This window comes from Lissotriton vulgaris, unplaced genomic scaffold (assembly GCF_964263255.1).
Source record: "Lissotriton vulgaris unplaced genomic scaffold, aLisVul1.2 SCAFFOLD_1812, whole genome shotgun sequence".
NCBI lineage: Eukaryota > Metazoa > Chordata > Amphibia > Caudata > Salamandridae > Lissotriton > Lissotriton vulgaris.
The window spans coordinates 208,169-229,483 of NW_028251611.1; the positions used below are offsets into that span (position 1 = coordinate 208,169).

The window sequence follows — 21,315 nt, forward strand, 5'->3', positions numbered from 1 at the left end:
GCCCCCGCAAACCGCACTCCTCCCGCATTACGTATGACGCCGCCACCCTCCTAGCCCTTAACCCCGGACGCGCATCACAATGCTACGAAGCTGCCCCAGGACGTACCCACAGTCCTTTCGCCGGCCACTCCTGCAAATTCGCCTGCATCAACACCCCCACCAAACTCACTAACTCCAAACACAGCTCCGACCCTATTCACCTGAAGTGCATCCTGCTAAACACCCGCTCGATCCACAGACACGCCACTGAACTCTGGGACCTACTCGACACTGCTTCACCGGACATCGCCTTTCTTACAGAAACCTGGATGAACGCCTCTTTAACGCCCGACATCGCCATAGCCATCCCGGACGCTTTCAAGATCATCCGAAAAGACCGCACCAACCAAACAGGAGGAGGCATCGCCATCGTCCATAAAAACACCATCAGAATCACGACCAGCCTCGACGATAACCTTGCAACCGCCGAACACCTCCACTTTCAGATCCACACCCACCCCAGGACCACACTTAGAGGCACCCTCATCTACAGACCACCAGGAACCCGTAAACAATTCAGCGAAGACATCACTGACTTCATCAGCCCACATGCCCTCGCCTCCAAGAACTACATTCTACTGGGAGACCTCAACTTCCACCTGGAAAAGAAAAACGACTGCAACACCACCACCCTTCTGGACAACCTGGCGAATCTTGGTCTCAAACAACTTGTTGACTCCCCCACCTTTTTAGCCGGACATATGCTCAACCCAATCTTCTCCTCCAGCAAGCACATCTCCTTCGATCACACCACAGCTCTCCATTGGACGGACCACAGCTGTGTTCACTTCAGCTACAAAACTACCTCGCCTCACGACCCCCCACAACCTATTCCACGAAGAAACTGGAACAAAACCACCACCGACCAACTCCTCACATCGCTCAAACAAAACCCTCCCGCCCTCTCATCGGACCCAAACCAAGCGGCCACCAAACTCAAACAATGGATCACTCACAGCGGTGACGAACTAACACCCTTGAAAAACCACCAAACCAAACAGGGTAGCAAAAAGGCCCCCTGGTTCAACGAGGACCTTAAGAAATCCAAGAAACTATGCCGTAATCTCGAGAAAACATGGAGAAAAAATCCAACCACCGACAACCTGACCACCTTCAAGACAGCCACCCGCCAACACCACCAATTGATCCGATCCACCAAGAAGTCAGCATTCAAGGATCAACTCGACAACAACGCCCAAAACAGCAAGGAACTATTCAACATCGTCAAAGAATTTACCAACCCCACCACAGCCTCAAACGACATTACTCCCTCCCAAGAACTCTGCGACTCGTTATCCTCTTTCTTCTACAACAAAATCACCGACATACATAACAGCTTTGAGAACATTTCCAAAGACCAGTCCACTCCACCCACCTCCGAACCTAAACCGCCCTCTAACATCCTTAAAGCCTGGAACCCAATCACCACTGAAGACACCATCCGCCTAATGAACTCCATCCATTCAGGCTCGCCAAACGACCCCTGTCGCCACCACATATTCAACAAAGCAGACTCCATCATCGCACCCCATCTCCGTGATGTCATCAACTGCTCCTTCAACTCCGCTATCTTCCCAGTAAGCTGGAAACACGCCGAACTCAACGCCCTCTTGAAGAAACCCACAGCGGACCCCTCTGAACTTAACTACCGCCCCATCTCCCTCCTCCCATTCCCTGACAAAGTCATTGAAAAAGCCGTCAATAGACAGCTCGCCGCCTTCCTTGAATCCAACAACTCCCTCGACTCCTCACAGTCAGGCTTTCGGGCCAAACACAGCACCGAAACCGCCCTTATTGCAGCGACAGACGACATCCGAACACTTCTGGACAACGGAGAAACAGTTGCCCTCATCCTACTCGACCTTTCAGCCGCCTTCGACACTGTCTGTCATAGCACCCTCATACAACGCCTCAGCAACATCGGCATACAGGGAAAAGCCTTGGACTGGATCATCTCGTTCCTCGCCGGGAGAACCCAGAGAGTCCGACTCCCCCCATTCAAATCAGAGGCCACCGAATTCATCTGCGGAGTACCACAAGGATCATCACTCAGTCCCACCCTCTTCAACGTTTACATGAGTCCCCTCGCACCCATCGCACGACAACACAACCTTAACATCATCTCTTACGTTGACGACACCCTGCTGATCCTTTCCCTTACCAAAGACCCTAACACCGCCAAAACCAATCTTCATGAAGGCATGAAAGAAGTAGCCGAATGGATGAAAAACAGCAGCCTAAAACTTAACTCAGACAAAACTGAAGTTCTCATCCTAGGTTCATCCCCCTCTGCATGGGACGACTCATGGTGGCCATCGGCCCTGGACACGGCACCCATACCCACAGACCACGCACGTAACCTAGGCTTCATCTTAGACTCCTCCCTCTCAATGACCAGACAAGTCAACGCCATCTCATCCTCTTGCTTCAACGTACTTCGTGTGCTCAAAAAAATCTTTCGTTGGATCCCACCGAAACAAGAAAGACTGTCACCCACGCACTGGTCACTAGCCGACTGGACTATGGAAACACCCTCTACGTCGGAACCACATCCAAATTACAGAAAAAACTCCAACGCATCCAAAACGCATCAGCCAGACTCATATTGGACATCCCGCGCCAAGCTCACATTACCGGTCACCTGAAAGACCTCCACTGGCTTCCCATCAACAAGAGAATAACGTTCCGTCTCCTCACCCACGCACACAAGGCCCTCTACAAACTAGGACCCGAATGCCTCAACACACGACTGTCCTTCTACACACCAACCCGCCAACTAAGATCCTCCAATCAAGCCCTCGCCGCAGTTACGCGCATCCACAGATCCACCATGGGAGGAAGATCCTTCTCCTACTTGGCGGCCAAAACCTGGAATTCTCTCCCCACTCACCTCCGTCTTACCCAAAACCACATTTCCTTCAGGAAGGAACTTAAAACCTGGCTATTCGATAAATAATGCACCCCCTCCCCCAAGCGCCTTGAGACCCTCTGGGTGAGTAGTGCGCTATACAAATTCCTGAACTTGAACTTATGTAACTGTGAACCCCGGTTAAAGTTAACTTGAGCCTCAGCATCCCAAAATGGATGCTGCCACCACAGACACAAGTCTGACCTCCTGCTGCTGGGAGTCCTTCCAGCGACGGAGGCTTGGACAAAGGGTTTCCTGCCTTGGGAGGTGCTAGCACCACCCCAGACAGGATTTTGTGTATTAGGTAGGACAGGGCTGAAAGGAATGAGACATGCCTGGTGCACACAAGGTGTCCCTGTGCATACTCTGGTCTAAACCAGTTCCGGGGGCACTCCAGCCCCGGCTTTGGCTCAAGACCGGACAAAGGATAGGGGGTGTAACCACCCCCCTTCCTGGTCCCACCCAGAGGAGGGACCTAGTCATAGTACAGCCCCCTTTAGCCGGATAAAGGTAGGAGTTGGTCCCATTCCAAATTAGATTATCCTGAACAACTTTACAAGAAGAAACTCTGGACTTCGACGTTCTGCTCCACAGAAGACTGAAGAAATCTCCCTTGTGGGCAAGGAGTGTCCACCCTGCACAAACCGGCACCATCAGCGTCCAGCGACTTCCCTTTGTCGTCTTCCTTCAAGGATCCAGACTTGCGAGCCCGACGAGACCCGGAATCCCAGACCTCTCCGACCTCTACCTACATCTGCAGCACAGCTGAGATCTGTGGGTGCGACGAGACACGTGGGACCGGCCATCTTGAAAGAAGCAGCACTTCGCTCCAGCACGACGTCTGAGGTAACCTCGTCCAAGTGCTTTGGGGACTGAGTAGCCCCGACCCCGAGCAGCTCCTGCATTGAAGACCAGCCCTCCAGCATCCACGAGATCTGCGTGGGGCCCTTCTGCTTGTTTGCTGCTCGACGCGTTGTCTGGTCACTTGCGGGCTGGCTAGTGACCTCCTAGACGACGAACTCCGAAATCTTCACTGCTGGTCTGGTTGCTCCATCCTGGCCCTTGCTCCCTTCCAAAAGAGGAGCACCCCGGACCCTCCTGGTCCACTCCAGACGCCGTTTCCACTCACCGAAGCCGACACCGCAGACAGCGAGAGCCTGCGTGGGACAACTCGTGCCTCCATCCTGGTCGTCGAAGACACCACCTGGTCCACGTGGCTGCAGAGACAAGCGTCCACCCTCACCTGATTGCGACGACGACATCTGGTTCCACTCCTGGTTCCACTCCAGTCACTCGCTAGTGACTTTGAACATTGTCTCCTCTGCTTTCAGGTTCTTCTCTTCACTGATCCACCCTTGGATCACACCGGACATCTTCCTCCTGATCGCCTGCAGCATCTTTTCCTCCAGGCTCCACAGACTTCAACGCCGGAACCCGACAGGACTTGGCACCTATGCACCCGCAGCCTGTGGGTGAGGTAACACGAGCATTTCGGTGCTCAAGGGTAGCTTGACTCTCCTAGTGTCCAGTTCCACAGTCGTTTTAGTTCTACCTAGTCAGGATTGTCCCTACTCACCTTTTTCTTGAAATGTACTGTCCATAGACACTGTTACGCATCTCGCGTGTGAGTTAACACTCTGCACACGCGTTTCGTGGGCCTCCTATTACCTACCTAGAGTTAGTATAGCGTGGTCCCAGCAATCCTACAGCCTCTGGACAGCTCCATTCCTTTTATCGACTTTCACATTCCACTTACTTAGTATATGGTTTGTTGTGCCCCTAGGGCACCAATGTAATTTGTGCAACTTAAACATTTTTCCTAAGAGATTGTCATGTGCTTAGCCCTCTGATCTCAAAGAGCTCAGAGGTGTATGTTAGTTAATAAATATATTGTTTATTTTCATAACAACCTGTGTGGTGTCCTTTCACTTGGTATTCAAGGGGTTATATGTGGTAAAATAGCTGGCTTCACATGCCAAAAGAGTTTAGCCTAAGACTGCTTTGACCATGCTACCATTAGGATAGCTGGTCTATAAGGTTGACTTACAACCAATCACCATAAGGGTTGTTTGGACTGATACAAGGTGATCACTAGAACTAGTGAGCATCATATATCAGGCCAACTTCTCATATTATCTATCAACATCTGTGGCCTCAATGACCCGAAAAAAGACAGAGTGGCAGTGGGATTAAGATCAATAGGGCCTAATATTATAAGTCTCCAAGAGACACATGTGGAGGGGTCCCAACGGCATCTCTTGAAAACCCTCGGGTATAGATTGATTGTAGCCACAACAAAGGAAACTAAGACACGGGGTGGCCATTCTGGTAACAGGAGGGGGTTGCAATTCACCAGGTCAGCTGCCGACAAACTTGGGCTGTGGGCAGTCACGGAGTGCCAGTATAGTGATGCGAAAAAAATTACTATATGCTCCATAGACGGGAGTGTCACCGATGATACAGACATACTAGGATTTATAACGAATGAATTAGCTCACTGGTCACTCCCTTTGATTGTTTGCAGAGATTTTAACCTGCACTTACCATCGGACTGGTCATCGGGATCTGGTTTCGCATATAATGGGAGGAAACCGAGGGTATTTCGAGCACTCAAAAAACTATGCTCCACTCGTGTGCTATGGGACTGCTGGCAGGCGAAACACCCTAACAATCCAGGATTTACGTTTTTTTCTAACCCACATGCCAAACTCGCTATGCTAGATTATGTGTTTGTCTCTAGCACCATGATCTCAAAATACCTAGTGGACTACCTCGGGTCCTTTCAGATCATAACCCCCTAATTCTGAGTGTCGACAGTAAAGGGATACAACACGACCAAAACATATGGACATTTGAGAGGGCCCTACTCCTAAATGAAGAATATTGCTAACTTATAAATAAGTGGATACTTGAGTTTCTGGAGGTCAATGTGGGTAGCGCACCAATAGAAATAGTATGCAACACTATCAAGGCAGGTATAAGGGGAGAAACCCTACATGCTCGCTTAAATCTAATAGAGAAGCTAAACAAAAAATAGGAATGCTGCAGGGGAAATTGGAGGAAGCAGAGGAGGAACTCATAAGGGCAGTACAAGCTAGACAGGACATAGAAAAGGCGCTATGCAGGGTGGCTATTGCAAGAAACAGAATTAACGATATCTTCACAGAAAAGGAAGTGTGCAAGGCCACAATGAATAAAGAGAACACTTACGAACTGAGAGAGCAAGTGGGACATCAACTGCAGTCCGCACGAGACAGCAAGGCACGGCAAACGTGATCAAGGAGATTAGGGACCCTAAAGAGGGCCTCAAACAAGACCCGAAAGCAATAGGAGTTGGATTGCAAAACTTTTATCAAGAGCTTTATAAGGAAACTAATAAAAGGCAAGATGAGATCGAGAGGTACCTAGAGCAGACTATAATATCTCAGCTGCCACAGGAAGACCAAGATAGTCTAGATGAAACACCACAGTGGGAAGAAATTTTACTGACAATTGCTAGGCTGCCGGGCTGGACGGAATACCAATAGAATTCTATGCTAAATTTTTTAAACCACTAAAAGGAATTTTAAGAGATCTAATAACACATGTCTTTCAAGGAGGGCATCCGACTGGATCATGGGCTCGGGCAAAAATTGTAGTATTCCCAAAGAAAAACAAAGATCCAAGGAAATTGGGATCCTATCGCCCCATCACGTTAATAAATTGTGATTCTAAAATCTACTCAAAATTATTAGCTAGTCGACTTGCACCGATCACACATAAAATTGTTTCACCTCCCCAGCATGGATTCATCCCGGGAAGATCCACCACTGACCATGGACAGAGGGTGATCACACTCTGACATAACAGAGGTAGCAGGAGACCCTATGGCGCTCATATTATTAGACGCAGAGAAATCCTTCAATAGTGTCTTCTGGCAGTACCTATGTGTTAGACGGACCGGGAGGGTCGGCCGAGAATAAGGGGAGAGATCTCCGGGGAGAGCCGTCTCCCGCGATCGTACAGACGAGTAACTTCCCCCCCACAGATGTACACCACACAAGGATAAGGTTTAACGTTCTTTATAAGCAATTCTTTAAGTACGGTGAAATGGTACAAGGAGGTCTGGACTCAGGGGTCCCCTCGGTTCTAGTCTCTTGATTGGGAAAAGGGTAGCGGGACAGTCTTGTTACCAATCTGGTAGATGAAATAGCTCACAATCCTCGAGCTCGGCGTTCTAGATGATCGGGCCGCGGCGGAGCCAGCAGGTCCCGGGATGGTTGAAGGTAGCGACGGTCCGCGGCGGAGCCAGCAGGTCCCGATGAAGGTGGTGGTTACAAACGGTCCGCGGCCACGCCAGCAGGTCCCGACGACGATGAAGGTTTCAGAAGGTTGCGGCAGCGCCAGCAGGCAGGACGATAGTTCGCAAGGCAGGACTACGGCAGCGCCAGTAGTCCGTCAAGGATGAGTTCTTCACTGCGTCTCTCGACTCCAGGATACAACTGCCTTCCTGCTCTGGAGCTGCCCCAGTTATAGGTCTGGTCCCCTTTGATGGCCGGACCCTCGCACTTGGAGGTCGGGAGGTCCGGGATGAGGGAGTCCAGACACCCAGCAGGGGGGTGGAGCCTGTGCCCGGGGGAGCCGGGGGCGATCGGCACCTGGCGGGGGAGAGCCATCGACACCTCTTTCTCCCATTGACCTGCCAAGTGGGCCGCTCACCTCCTGGGTGGATGGTGGTGCCGGGATGTCGGGGCCTGGCCAGGCCCAGGGTTAGGGTCGATCGGAGGCCACGCGGCCTCGTGGTGCTGTGTCCAAGATGGCACCCAAGCCGGGCGAGGGGGCCGGTAGTGATTCGGGTCCATGATGTGGAGATGTCCAGGGGCAGGGGTCCCATATGAGACGGGAAACGGGTGGTTGTTGCGTGTCACACCTGAGGAGCCGGGCTCGGGCCCGGTCGTGCGGGGAGGGAGCAAGCCCTTCACGTGGCCTGTCCAACATGCGTCCCCCCCAGCTGAAGGCGGGGAGAGTCACCCATCCTCTTGGGGACTCTCCTCGTCGAGGCGGAAAAAGCGGGACAGGCCATCTGCGTTGGCGTGATCCTGTCCGGGCCGATGTTCCACGGTGAAGTCCATCCCCTGCAGGGAGATGGACCAACGCAATAGTTTGGGGTTTTCCCCCTGCATCTGCATTAGCCATTGCAGGGACCGATGATCGGTCTGTACCCGGAAGTGGGTACCGAAGAGATAAGGCCGGAGCTTTTTGAGGGCCCACACCACTGCGAAGGCCTCCCTCTCGATGGTGCTCCAGCGTTGCTCTCGGGCCAGGAGACGTCTGCTGATGAAAGCCACTGGTTGGTCAAGTCCTTCGGGGTTCAGCTGGGACAGGACTGCCCCAATGCCATGGTCGGAGGCGTCCGTTTGGACGATAAATTCCCGACTGTAGTTGGGGGCCTGGAGCACAGGGGATGAGCACATGGCGGCCTTCAGCTTCTCGAAGGCCGCTTGACAGTCTGGGGTCCAGTTGACCTTCTTTGGTTGGTTTTTGGAGGTGAGTTCCGTGAGGGGCCCCACAATGCTGCCATAGTCCCTCACGAACCGCCGGTAGTAGCCTGTGAGTCCCAAGAAGGCGCGGACCTCGGTCTGGGTGATGGGGGGCTGCCACGACTGGATGGCAGCGATTTTGAGTTGCAGCGGGGCCACCAGACCGCTTCCCACCTGATGCCCGAGGTAGGTCACGGACCCCTGGCCAATCTGACATTTGCTGGCCTTGATCGTGAGGCCGGCTCGTTGGAGGGCCTGCAGAACCTCTCGGAGGCGGTTGAGGTGGTCGGACCAGTGGCGGCTGTACACAGCGATATCGTCCAGATAGGCGGCGCTGAATTCTTCGAGTCCCGCCAGGACCTGATTTACTAGCCGCTGGAATGTTGCTGGAGCATTCTTCATGCCGAATGGCATGACCTTGAAGTGGTAGTGGCCATCAGGGGTGGAGAAGGCAGATCGTTCTTGGGCCCGGGGTGTGAGACCGATCTGCCAGTAGCCCGCTGTCAGGTCGAAGATGCTGAGGTAGCGGGCAGCTCCCATGCGGTCGATTAGTTCATCTGCTCGGGGAATGGGATGTGCGTCTGTTCTGGTGACCGCATTCAGGCCCCGGTAGTCGAGGCAGAACCGGAGCTCAGGAGTGGTGCCGGGGGTGGCCGCTTTGGGGACCAGTACCACTGGGCTGGCCCAGGGGCTGTCTGAGGGCTCGATGACCCCGAGCGTGAGCATCTTGGACACCTCCTCTTGGATGCAGGCCCGTACCCGATCTGGTACGCGGTAGGCCCGATGTCGGATAGGGGGACTGTCTCCAGTGTCTACATCGTGTGAGCACCAGGGGGTGACCCCTGGGGTGAGGGAGAACAGAGCGGCGAACTGCAGTAGGAGGTCTCGGCAGCCTTGACGCTGTTCCAGGGTGAGGGCCTCCGAGAGTCGGACCCCGTCCACGGAGCCGTCCTTCTCTCGAGCCCGTAGGAGATCAGGGAGTGGCTCGGAATCCTCCTCGGCTCCGCTGTCTGTTGCCATCAGGAGGCTGAGCTCCGAGCGCACAAAGTGGGGCTTTAGTCTATTGGCGTGGAGGACCCGGAGGGGGTTCCGTGAAGATTCCATATCGATGAGATAGGTGACAGGGCTCTTGCGCTCGACCACTTTGAAGGGCCCTGTCCATTTGTCTTGCAGGGCGCATGGTTCGGTGGGAGACATCACCCATACCTGTTGGCCAGGTTCAAATTCGATGGAGGAGGCATTTTGATCGTACCACCTTTTCATGTCTTCCTGACTGGCCTCCAAGTTTGCTTTAGCCATTTCTCTGAACCGTCTGGTCTGGTTGCGTAGGGACAGGAGGTACTTGAAGACATCTGGAGGGTTCTTCAGAGGGGGCATTTCCCAACCTTCTTTGACTAGGCTGAGCGGCCCTCGCACCGGGTGTCCATATAAGAGTTCGAACGGGCTGAAGCCGAGGGACTTCTGGGGGACTTCTCGATAGGCAAAGAGGAGGCACGGCAGTAGCACATCCCACTGGCGACGGAGGGGCTCTTCCAACCCCCCAATCATCCCTTTGAGCGTGCGGTTGAACCGCTCAACTAGTCCATTTCCTTGAGGGTGATAGGGGGTCGTGAATCGGTAGGTGACCCCACACTGTTGCCAGAGGGATTTCATGTATTTTGAAATAAAGTTTGTGCCTCTGTCGCTGACGACTTCTCGGGGGAAGCCCACCCGGGAGAATATCCCCATCAAGGCCCGGCCAACCACCGGGGCTGTCACAGTTCGCAGGGGAACAGCCTCGGGGTAGCGGGTGGCGTGGTCCACCAGTACCAGGATGAACCAATGTCCTTGTGCTGTACGGGGGTCCAGGGGCCCCACAATGTCTATTCCCACCCTCTCGAACGGGGTGGTGACCACTGGGAAAGGTTGCAGAGGTGCTTTAAGCTTACTGCCGCTCTTCCCGCTGGCCTGGCACGTGGGGCAAGACCGGCAGTGCTGGAGTACGTCGTTCCTCATCTTGGGCCACAAAAAGTGGGTCACCAGGCGACTGTAGGTTTTGTCCTGACCCAGGTGACCAGCCAGGGGGACATCGTGGGCCAGGTTTAACAAAAAGTCTCTAAAGCGGAGGGGCACCACTAGCACTCCACTGGCCCCTAACTCCGCGATTCTCTGTTCGCTGTACAACAGGTCATTGTCCCAATAGACCCAATGGGTTCCGGAGGTATCCCCTGCGCTCTGGGCGAGGGCTTGTTGGCGGAGTCCCTCGAGGGAGGGACAGGTCTTCTGCTCTTGACGAAACTGTTCTTGGGTGGGCCCCCCTTCCTGACGCCACTGAGCCAGGTCGGGAAGGTCCTGGAGCTGGGTGAGCCCTTCGGGGGTGTGCTCTGGGGGGTCGGCATGGTCGGTGTCTTCTACTGGAGCGACCGGGGGAGGAGGTGCCGGCCATTCCGGTTCTTCTGGTCGGGGGATGGCATGGGCGGCCATGGACCGGGTGGTTACGCACGCCCAGTCCGGGAGGCCCAACATCCCCAGGTGCTGTCTTCTCTCTACGGCGGCCCACGGGGAACTCTCCAGATCATTTCCCAGGAGACAGTCTACGGGGGCATCATCTCGGACCGTCACCTTCAACATGCCGGAGACTCCTCCCCACTCGAAGGGGACGCAGGCCATCCGACATAGACTCTCTGAATTGTCGGCTGAACGGACAGGGCAGAGAACGTTCGGCAGGATCTGTTCTGGGGTCACCAGGTGACAGCGGACGGCGGACGGCTGTCACACTGGCCCCGGTGTCACGTAGGGCTTCGGCCCTGCGTCCATTAATGTTCACCCACTGACTGTACTTCCGGGTGTTGGCGGGTAGGGGGGCCCGCGGGACCATGTCTTTTCTTCCTAGGCACGCTAGAACCATGGCGGCGGGTTCCCATTCTTGGTGTTCTTGCTCACATTCCTCGTGTTCTTCGGAGATTTGTTCTTCCCCCAGGGCGGCGGCAGCCATCTGGGCGGGTCTCGGAGTCTGGCTCTGTGGACAATTCGGGTCATTTGCGTAGTGGCCGACTAGCTGGCATCGGTGACACGTGACATTGGCTCTGTACCCCGGGCGCGCCGGGGTGTTGCCCCGGTTGGCCGGGGGTGGCGTGTTGGCAGCGGAAGCGGCCGGGGCGTTGTCTCTTCCTCGTCCCTGGCCCCCTCCTCCTCCTCGGGGACGGTGCTGACCTGGGTGGTTCCGGTTCTGTTCCTGCGACCCATTTCGGCCCACTCGGGTGATTTCCCACCAGTCAGCCTCGGCGGCGAGCTGTTGTGGATCAGTCAATTTACTGTCGAGGAGGTGCTGCCTGAGCTCGACGAAGCAGTTGTTAGATAGATGCTCCCATACCATGAGATTGAAGAGTTGCTCGTAGGTCGTTACATTGCTCCCCTTGATCCAACCCTCGAAGGCTCGGCTGAAATAGTTCACGTACTCCACCCAAGTTGTACCCGGGATCCGGGTGCAGTCTCGGAACCTCTGGCGGTACATTTCGGGTGTGAGCCCATAGCGGGTAAGGAGGGTAGCTTTCATGTGGTCATAGGAGGTCATCAGATGGTCTGGGAGCTGTAACAGGGCATCGCGGCCCTCATTGACGAACCTCCCCCATACACCGGCTCCCCAGTCGCTTCGATCGATCCGGTGGGAGGTCATAGCGATCTCGTAGGCCTTGAACCACTGCTGTATGTCGTCATCTCGGAAATATTCTCGAACGACATCCTTGGGGATGTGTACTTTCTTTTCTGTTGCTCCCGGGGTGCGCGGTTGCTCGGGCACCCCAAATTCTTTGTTCTGCTTACGTAATTCGATCTCTGCTAGTTTGCGCTCGTGTTCATACGCCAGTCTCTTCTCTTCGAGCTCTCTTTGTCTCTGTTTTTCTTCCCTTTCTTCTCGGAGCCGTAGATGTTCTAGGTTCAGTTTTTGTTCGGCTAATTTGAGTTCGCCATCCATTTTGAGCCGGGCCATTTCTAGTTCATGTAGTCTGTTTCTCTCTCGTTCTTGGATTTCGTTTTGCGAAAGACCCGTTCTTCGCTCCTCGGGAGCCGTGGTGTTTCTCTGCTGCTGCGACATTTTGGTCCGGGGGTCTGACGGCCCCGGTTTCCGCCCATGACTCAATGGCGTGCTTGAAATCGTCCTTAGTACTCAGACCGGTGGTAGCGATACCTAGTTCAATGCAGAATTGTTTCAACTCACGATGGCTGTACTCTTCCAATTTCTCCATCTGGAATTTCTCGGTGGATCCGCTCTTTGGTTGTCATTGTGGTTTCGTCGTGGGGTGAGCTACTCTCTGTACGATTACGCGTTGATTCGGATCCCGCCGCTGCCACCAATGTTAGACGGACCGGGAGGGTCGGCCGAGAATAAGGGGAGAGGTCTCCGGGGAGAGCCGTCTCCCGCGATCGTACAGACGAGTAACTTCCCCCCCACAGATGTACACCACACAAGGATAAGGTTTAACGTTCTTTATAAGCAATTCTTTAAGTACGGTGAAATGGTACAAGGAGGTCTGGACTCAGGGGTCCCCTCGGTTCTAGTCTCTTGATTGGGAAAAGGGTAGCGGGACAGTCTTGTTACCAATCTGGTAGATGAAATAGCTCACAATCCTCGAGCTCGGCGTTCTAGATGATCGGGCCGCGGCGGAGCCAGCAGGTCCCGGGATGGTTGAAGGTAGCGACGGTCCGCGGCGGAGCCAGCAGGCCCCGATGAAGGTGGTGGTTACAAACGGTCCGCGGCCACGCCAGCAGGTCCCGACGACGATGAAGGTTTCAGAAGGTTGCGGCAGCGCCAGCAGGCAGGACGATAGTTCGCAAGGCAGGACTACGGCAGCGCCAGTAGTCCGTCAAGGATGAGTTCTTCACTGCGTCTCTCGACTCCAGGATACAACTGCCTTCCTGCTCTGGAGCTGCCCCAGTTATAGGTCTGGTCCCCTTTGATGTCCGGACCCTCGCACTTGGAGGTCGGGAGGTCCGGGATGAGGGAGTCCAGACACCCAGCAGGGGGGTGGAGCCAGTGCCCGGGGGAGCCGGGGGCGATCGGCACCTGGCGGGGGAGAGCCATCGACACCTCTTTCTCCCATTGACCTGCCAAGTGGGCCGCTCACCTCCTGGGTGGATGGTGGTGCCGGGATGTCGGGGCCTGGCCAGGCCCAGGGTTAGGGTCGATCGGAAGCCACGCGGCCTCGTGGTGCTGTGTCCAAGATGGCACCCAAGCCGGGCGAGGGGGCCGGTAGTGATTCGGGTCCATGATGTGGAGATGTCCAAGGGCAGGGGTCCCATATGAGACGGGAAACGGGTGGTTGTTGCGTGTCACACCTGAGGAGCCGGGCTCGGGCCCGGTCGTGCGGGGAGGGAGCAAGCCCTTCACGTGGCCTGTCCAACACTATGGTCTGCAATGTCAAAGAGTAGAATTGGGGAACAGTTCATAAATGCCACTCGCAAGCTATACACAAATCCCAAAGCGGTTGTAATGATTAACGGGGCGATGTCAGAGAAAATTAACATATCTAGAGGGACAAGACAGGGATGCCCCTGCTCTCCCCTATTATTTGCAATCTTTATCGATACTTTTATACACAGATTGGAAACTAACCAGGCAATCCCACCAATTAAAACCCCAAATGGTAACACCAAGACTCTAGCCTATGCGGATGACATTGCGCTGGTTACAAGTGATCCCGGAGAAGCTGTAATAGTTATGTTAGAGGAGGCTAAAAAATTTGGGGATATCTCTGGGTATAAGCTGAATAAGGATAAAACGCAGATAGTTAACAATAAAATCACCTACAGGGACGATAGGATAGTGGAAAACGCTACATATCTAGGGGTTAATATAACGGTTAACCTAGATAAATCGGTCAAGGTCAACCTGGAACCACTCATGAAACACACCCAAAAGGAACTCAATAGACTACATAATCTGCACCTAACAATAGTGGGTAGATGTAACGCAATAAAAATGATATTTTTCCCAAAAAGGTTTTATTTTTTTAGGGCAATATGCTTCGAGTTCACCCCGCAGATTTTTAAATGATACAAAATATGCGTCTCAATATAGACTTGTTGAAAAAAAAAAAACTATGTAATGAGATTCAGGTTAACTCCCAATTCTCAAGGGCTTCACTGCTGCTGATTCATAAATAAAGATGTCAGTGTTGCGCTTGCTAGCATAAGAGGTGGCAGGTAACTGTGGGGACATATTCAGGGGGTACTTACTGTCTTTTCATTAAGTATGGTGATTTAAACAAAAAACAACAACAGGCAATGGCAAAGTCAATTGCACTGGATTTAATATGCTAATGTATGTAAGGCAGGATTTTTACAGCCAGGCAGATTCAAGAAATGAAAACCTATCTGGACTGAAAACATTCTTCGCTTTTGAATTAGTCCTGTTTTTGCTTCTAAGTAAAATAAAGGTTGAGTGGCAAGTATTTTTGTTCCTTGAGGGTGGTGGTGGCCGAAATGTAGAACACATCCAGGAAAAGGCCTGTTGGCAAATATCTCCTAAATGCAGTTGAAAGCAAGTAGTATAATCACGGTGGAAAAACACAGCGCAGTAAGCCAATACCATTAGTTAAAAATGCAATACTTCCTATTGGCTGAGCAAAGATATAATTGAACAAGCATTTGCAATGCAATGGTTTCGCCTTTTGAAAAGTTTGATCTATTGGCATTGTAAATGACAAAATTATTATTTATGTGTTGGTTTTGAAAGCATATAAATAAATGGCATTGTTTATTACATTGCCATTAGCTTAATCTCTTGCAAATGTGAGACCTATTGTACCCTATAAATGAGCTCAGCAGACAGCAATTACAGCCACACACACACCCAGAGTCAGCCACACACACACACATACACTAAGAGCCACACACACACATACACTAAGAGCCACATACACACCCTGAGCCACACACCGAATGACATCCGACCTCAAAGAATTTCAAATATAAAACGTAAGGATTTGTAGAGCTGTGCAATGTTTGAAATTTTAATGGCAAACTATCGACTACTGGTACCCGTCAATACGCTTAGCCAATCGCATATTTCGACCCTCCTAGCCTTTTGGAAAGGTGCCCCCCTTTCTAGATGAAACACATGGAGTTATTTAAAAGTGTTACACAAAAACTAATAAAATTAATTTTTAGAGCGAACGCAGAAACTTAATTCCTTTACAGATAGTTTGTTATCATTACCTAATTTATGATACAAGTTATCCACTGCTGAAGGATGAAAGCCTGAATCAGCTACCTCAGGGTACCAAGCAGATCTTTGCAGCAGGCGCATTAACTCGCAGATGTAAACATGCAACCTACAGGCAAATTTCACTGATCACCTGAATTGCTACAGGGATTAGAACCTGCGTAATTTTACAGACGACAGCACATATTTCCATGATCTACAAGGAGTTAACGCGGAAGAAGCCTTCACCAGCTAGCAACATAACTCAAAAACGTTAACATGTGCACTTGGAGGTTTATGCACTATACAAATAAGCACACATGAAAAATAAACAAGCAGCAGACGCTTAATATGCCAAAGTGTTCCTGTCTTTTAGAAGCTCTCTCAGACCTTAAGTTAAAGGATCCTCGCAGGAAGTGAGAAACGTGAAGGCCCCATAATCAAATGCAAGCATTATAGACAAACGGGCAGACGGAATTATTAGGCACGATTAAGCATTGCGTTTGTACTGGTGATTACAGTACTGTGGATAAACCTTATCTTATATCTTTACAGCACCGAATGACATCCGACCTCAAAGAATTTCAAATATAAAACGTAATGATTGTCGGCACATGCAAGTCTCCAAAGAAGGTTTTTCTAGAAAATGTAAACTGCTGCCGAAGAAGAGGGCTGCAGAGCGTCCCGTTCGCTCCAATATCTAATGCTTGAAGTAGTGAGAGATTCTCATCAACCACCCCTAATACCCCAGGCGTGTAAATGTACACAACGATATTCTGTAGCATGCAGAGAGAGGCAGAAAGTCTGGCACTAGAAAACATACCATGGCGCATGAAGCAGCAGTGCATTGTTTGGATTTTACTTGCAATTACACTTCACTGTAGAAATGTTTCTTCTGTAAAGACTTTACCATTTTTGTTTACGTGCGCAGCTCAGTGAGTGAAATAGATGGAGTTTGCAAAGTAAAAACAGCAGGGTACCCGGGGTTGAGTGGCTGTGAGACATAGGCGCCATTGTTGAGTGTGTGCACCACTGAAGTTGAAATAGAAGCAGGCGCTGTGCTGAGACACTAAGCACAGCGCTAGTGAGTGTGAGGTCACCGCCAGAGCTATCTTGAGTGGGCAACGAGTAAATAACAAGCGTACCAGCCTCGGGTCCACAGCAGGACGTGGTGAGGTAGCTCGGAGGACACAGGGAGGCGTACCAGCCTCGGGTGCAGAGGCGAACGTTGCCACTGAGTTGAAAATGCACTATGAGGCGTACCAGCCTCCAATACACAGGCGTAAGCGGCAAGTCAGTTTTAAAGTGCACAATGAGGCATGCCGGGTGACGTGTTCGGCTGGCTATGCCGGAGGGGGGGTACGCTGTGCTCCAAGGGTTCACGGGCCAGATACTCTGCGCACAGTTCTCCGTGCACTCGCTCCACTACTCGGCAAGCGCACAGGTCATTACCTTGTCTTGGGGTTTAGTGTGGGCAATCTGGGGGGTCAATGCCGTGCGTCGCGGTGTCCTCCTCCTTGTAGCTCACAGTAGTCGGCGGGGACGGTGCGTTGCTGGGCAGTTCTTCACTCGGGATACACGCACAGGTCCTGAGAAGAGGGTGCACATACTCTGCGCAGGGCAAAGCTGCAGGGCACGTCAAGGAGATCGGGACGGGCCTCACAGCGATACACGCCGCAGACGCTCACGGCAGGCGCTTTCACTGGCACAGCTCACGAAGGGAAAAGCAGGCGCATGGCGAAGTCTCTCCTTACGGTGCGAGCTACAGCTCGTGCAGGCGACAGTCACGGTGCTTGTTTACGTGCGTAGCTCAGTGAGTGAAATAGATGGAGTTTGCAAAGTAAAAACAGCAGGGTACCCGGGGTTGAGTGGCTGTGAGACATAGGCGCCATTGTTGAGTGTGTGCGCCACTGAAGTTGAAATAGAAGTGGGCGCCGTGCTGAGACACAGCAGGGGGGGGGGGGGGTTAGGGGCGGGAACCGGCAAATGTCAGCAGGAGGGGGGCGGCAACATAGACAAGGATAGCGGGAGGGGGGACGGACAGTGGGAAGGTGGTCAGGATACAGCCACGCGGGACAGGGACAAAGTTAATAATGAAGACAACCATTGGTGTAAAAAAAAATAAAAAATAAAAAAAAAGTACACGCCCACCGCCGCACCGCCGCAATGACGTGCTAAAAGGGGCTGGATGAGAAAAAATCTGTGGAACGCCCACGAATCGCCTTGGAGAATGACGGACGCCTCTATCTTCCAATGGCTAGCCTCCATTTATGGAGCTAGCCAAAGGAATTGAGAGGCGGAACTAAGGCACATACTTTTCACATAAGATTTCGCCTGCGCGAAACGCTGCTGCGCAGCTTTCGACAGGCGAAACCTGAAAAGTCTCAAGCCAATGGATGAATGGGTATGTTCTACAGAAGTTAATGATTGGAAAAAAGCCCACTCCAACGCCATCAAAACTTAGACATTGACATGAATGGGGAAAATCTATGATATGAAGCTATACAAGTGAAATCAGGCAGAACCTAATTTAAATAAAAAGTGTATTAAGAAATAATAAAATGAAAAATAACTTTTCAGACATTTCTGGAAAACAATACTTTCTAAAAGACTGATTTTTTTGCTGCATAGCCTGCTTCCACTTAAACTAGGCATACTATTGCTACACTATGCACCAAGATCACTAATACTAATTTAATAGCATACTTGTACATTCAAATGTTTGGGAATGAAAAATAAAGTTCACTTACAGTTGCAGCTCCATTGACTTGCACAGATTTGCTAGCAGTAATAAGAGTGGCAGAAAGTCTTTCTGAAATCTGTGTCTCTCTTAATTTTTCCAAACTCTGAGAATCACTATGGATAAAAAAAAATCATACTGAGCGAGATTGGAAGCTGGTCATAAGCACTCATGTGTGGACAAATGAACAAGTTACTTTCCTTCGATAGTGTTCTTTCTAACCACAGATTCTTCACCTTTAGAATATTCCCAAGTCTCCAGACTGGATCTGGAAGTTTTCGTAACACAAGGCAGTAGAGTTTTGTAAAAGTGCATACGCTGATGCCCATATTGCATCTTGACAGATGTTAAGGACAGGTACTAGGCATGCCAACACAGTGGTGGCAGTCTGAGTTCGGGTGGAATGTGTTCTCAGACCCTTCAGCTGGTGCTTTTTGGCCACTCTGTAGCAGATATGAATGCAGAGGACTATCCACCTCTGAGCCCTTCTCTGCACCGCCTTGCCTTTCTTCACCCCAGACATCCCCCACAAACAACACCAGGCAGATGGCCCATGGCTCCACTAGATTTATATGGAACTGGACTACTGCCAGTCACCACAGCCCTCAGATCTTCACCACTAATAGATGGCCTCCACAAACCTCCACAAACCACAGTGACGTATCTGTCACCTATTTTGTTGTAAGAAATTAGCAAACAGGATAACAAATAGGATAACACACACATAAGTAGTATCACTAGAGATCTGGCAAGAAAACCTTCTGCAAATGCGGATTAATTTGTCTATGTAGAACCAAGGACTGATGCTTACTTAGGCTGTGCAAAGGCGCTTCTTTTGCTTCTATACAACAGGACCTCACTCCACAAGAAAAGTTCAGTGCAGTGGTAACAAACTTCTTTGTATTTCAAATAAGCCTCCTTCAAGAGTGGCTCATAGCAGCAGTTTTGCCCAACAAACAAGACCTTCTACACAGATTCTCACAAGCAATCTCTCTCAATGTCTTAACCGTGAGTGTGTGCTTACATTAAACCTTTATTATATGTCAACCTTTAGCTTCAGAATTCCTTTTGTCTAGATAATGCATTATTTAGCTCAACCTACTTTGCATCACACTTGTTGCAGCTGCTCAACATTTCATGCAGTGTATTCCTTGAGCTTGGTCACACTCCCATAAAAGGAGGGCCATAAGTACATCAAAGAAACTTTGAAATCCATATATTTGAGAATATTACTAGAAGTTCTCTGAAAGACTGAGTGAAGTGCATCAGCCTTCCCTTCCCTCCTATATGGTAATCATCTGCCCACAATAGCTCTGAACATATTTACCGGCAGACCTACTGCTTCAGAAATTCAGGAATGGAAAGGAAAATGTACTTCAATCTAAAAGGGCAATTGAGCACTTTGGGATAATGTTTTAAGTTATTAAAATCATTCCTCAGCCAATCCCATGGTAAAAATACTGAACCTTTGCTGAAAAAAAAACAAAAAAAAAAACAAGTTACTTACCTGAGGTAACACTCTTCCTGGCGGACACAATCTAATTGCAGATTCCTCACCTTTAGAATATTTCAGGGTGCCACAAAGGATCCAAAGGTTTTTTTCAATCAGAAATGCTCCTTGCTTACAGGTAGGGGTTCTTAATGCTCCATGGTAACTTCAAAACATCCCAGAAGTGACAGAGCAGAGGTGCACATAAATGCTACCCCCGATTGTTGACGTAAGTTACTTTCATTCCATTCCCTTCGAGGTTTATGCGGAGGTCTCTTCCCAACTTTGACAGTTTCGCGACAACTCCTAAAGTTGTCATAGTGCTCCAGGAAAACAACAGGATTCAAGCCGTGCCACCACTGCGGGAAGCAGATATTTGACACAGAGAAGCATGGCATGTGCTTCTGGTGCATGAGATCCAGTCAGGATTCAAAGTCACATGATAAATGCACACTCATGCAGCCATAAGCAATCTGGGAGCAGAAGGTAAAGCTTTATGTATCAGAGAGAACAAGAGGTCACGTTCAAAATAAAGGTCTCGCTCCCAGTCCAAGTCATAAGTACATTCTCAGTCATTAGGATGGTCTCGCACAAGTAGAATTTGCAAATTCAGTCACTGCACTCCTCAAACACTAAACATCTTACCTCTTTATCAGTTCATACTCGAGGCAGGACTTTACAGAAGGAAGTTCTTCAAAGGGACAGATGTCGGTGTCTTACAGAAGGAGGGCCTGAGTTGCCGGACTTTTTTCACTTCTATAAACCCACAGTCTTTATTCATAAACTGGACAGGACCACTTTTGGAACCAGATTCAGAACAAGAGACTACCAAGGCAACCTGACCCAGTGTCAATATGCTAGAAATAATGATTAGTTATAGAACAGTCACTGGAGAAGGAACGGAACATAAGAACATTTTCAAATAATTTCTCCAAAGCAGAAAAGGTTGTTGTTTTAAAAAAGTGTAGATGCAGAAAAGTGTAATAAGAAAAAGTATGATAACCAGGAATCGACAATTTTCAGTCAAAGGATTTCATATCTTCGTTAATATTCACTTTCGTGCGGGCGGATAACCCTAGAAAGGTGGACCACTTTTTAAACCATTTCCTAATGAATAATTATGTATTGATACGGGGGAAAACAAAAAGGAAAATGCTACTTACCAGTATGCATCTGTTCTTGGCATGTAGGGCTGCAGAACCACACACTTTACATTAGATCACCATCTGATGGTGGTCCCGGATGATTACATTTTGTTGTTGTCTTGGAAGAGTCTTTGTCTGCTGGGTGACTCCTCCCTTAGACCGTAGTGCACATGGGCATCGACTCCATCCTCAGATTGTTTTTGCCATTGGGCAAATGATGGAGTTGTATCATTACAGATAAGGATGACCATGCACTGTGTATCTAAATAAGATTATACTGGAAAAGATATAGGCA

The 21,315-nt window shown here is 50.6% G+C and overlaps 1 protein-coding gene across 1 annotated transcript in view; it reads right to left on the bottom strand.

Moving 5' to 3' along the window:
• LOC147662826 (la-related protein 4B-like) overlaps positions 1-21,315 on the bottom strand; it is a 317,319-nt gene that overhangs the window by 68,526 nt on the left and 227,478 nt on the right. The window contains exon 10 of the mRNA XM_086950884.1: positions 18,397-18,502. Coding sequence (XP_086807010.1) covers positions 18,397-18,502 — 106 coding nt within the window. The remainder of the gene's footprint in view (positions 1-18,396; positions 18,503-21,315) is intronic.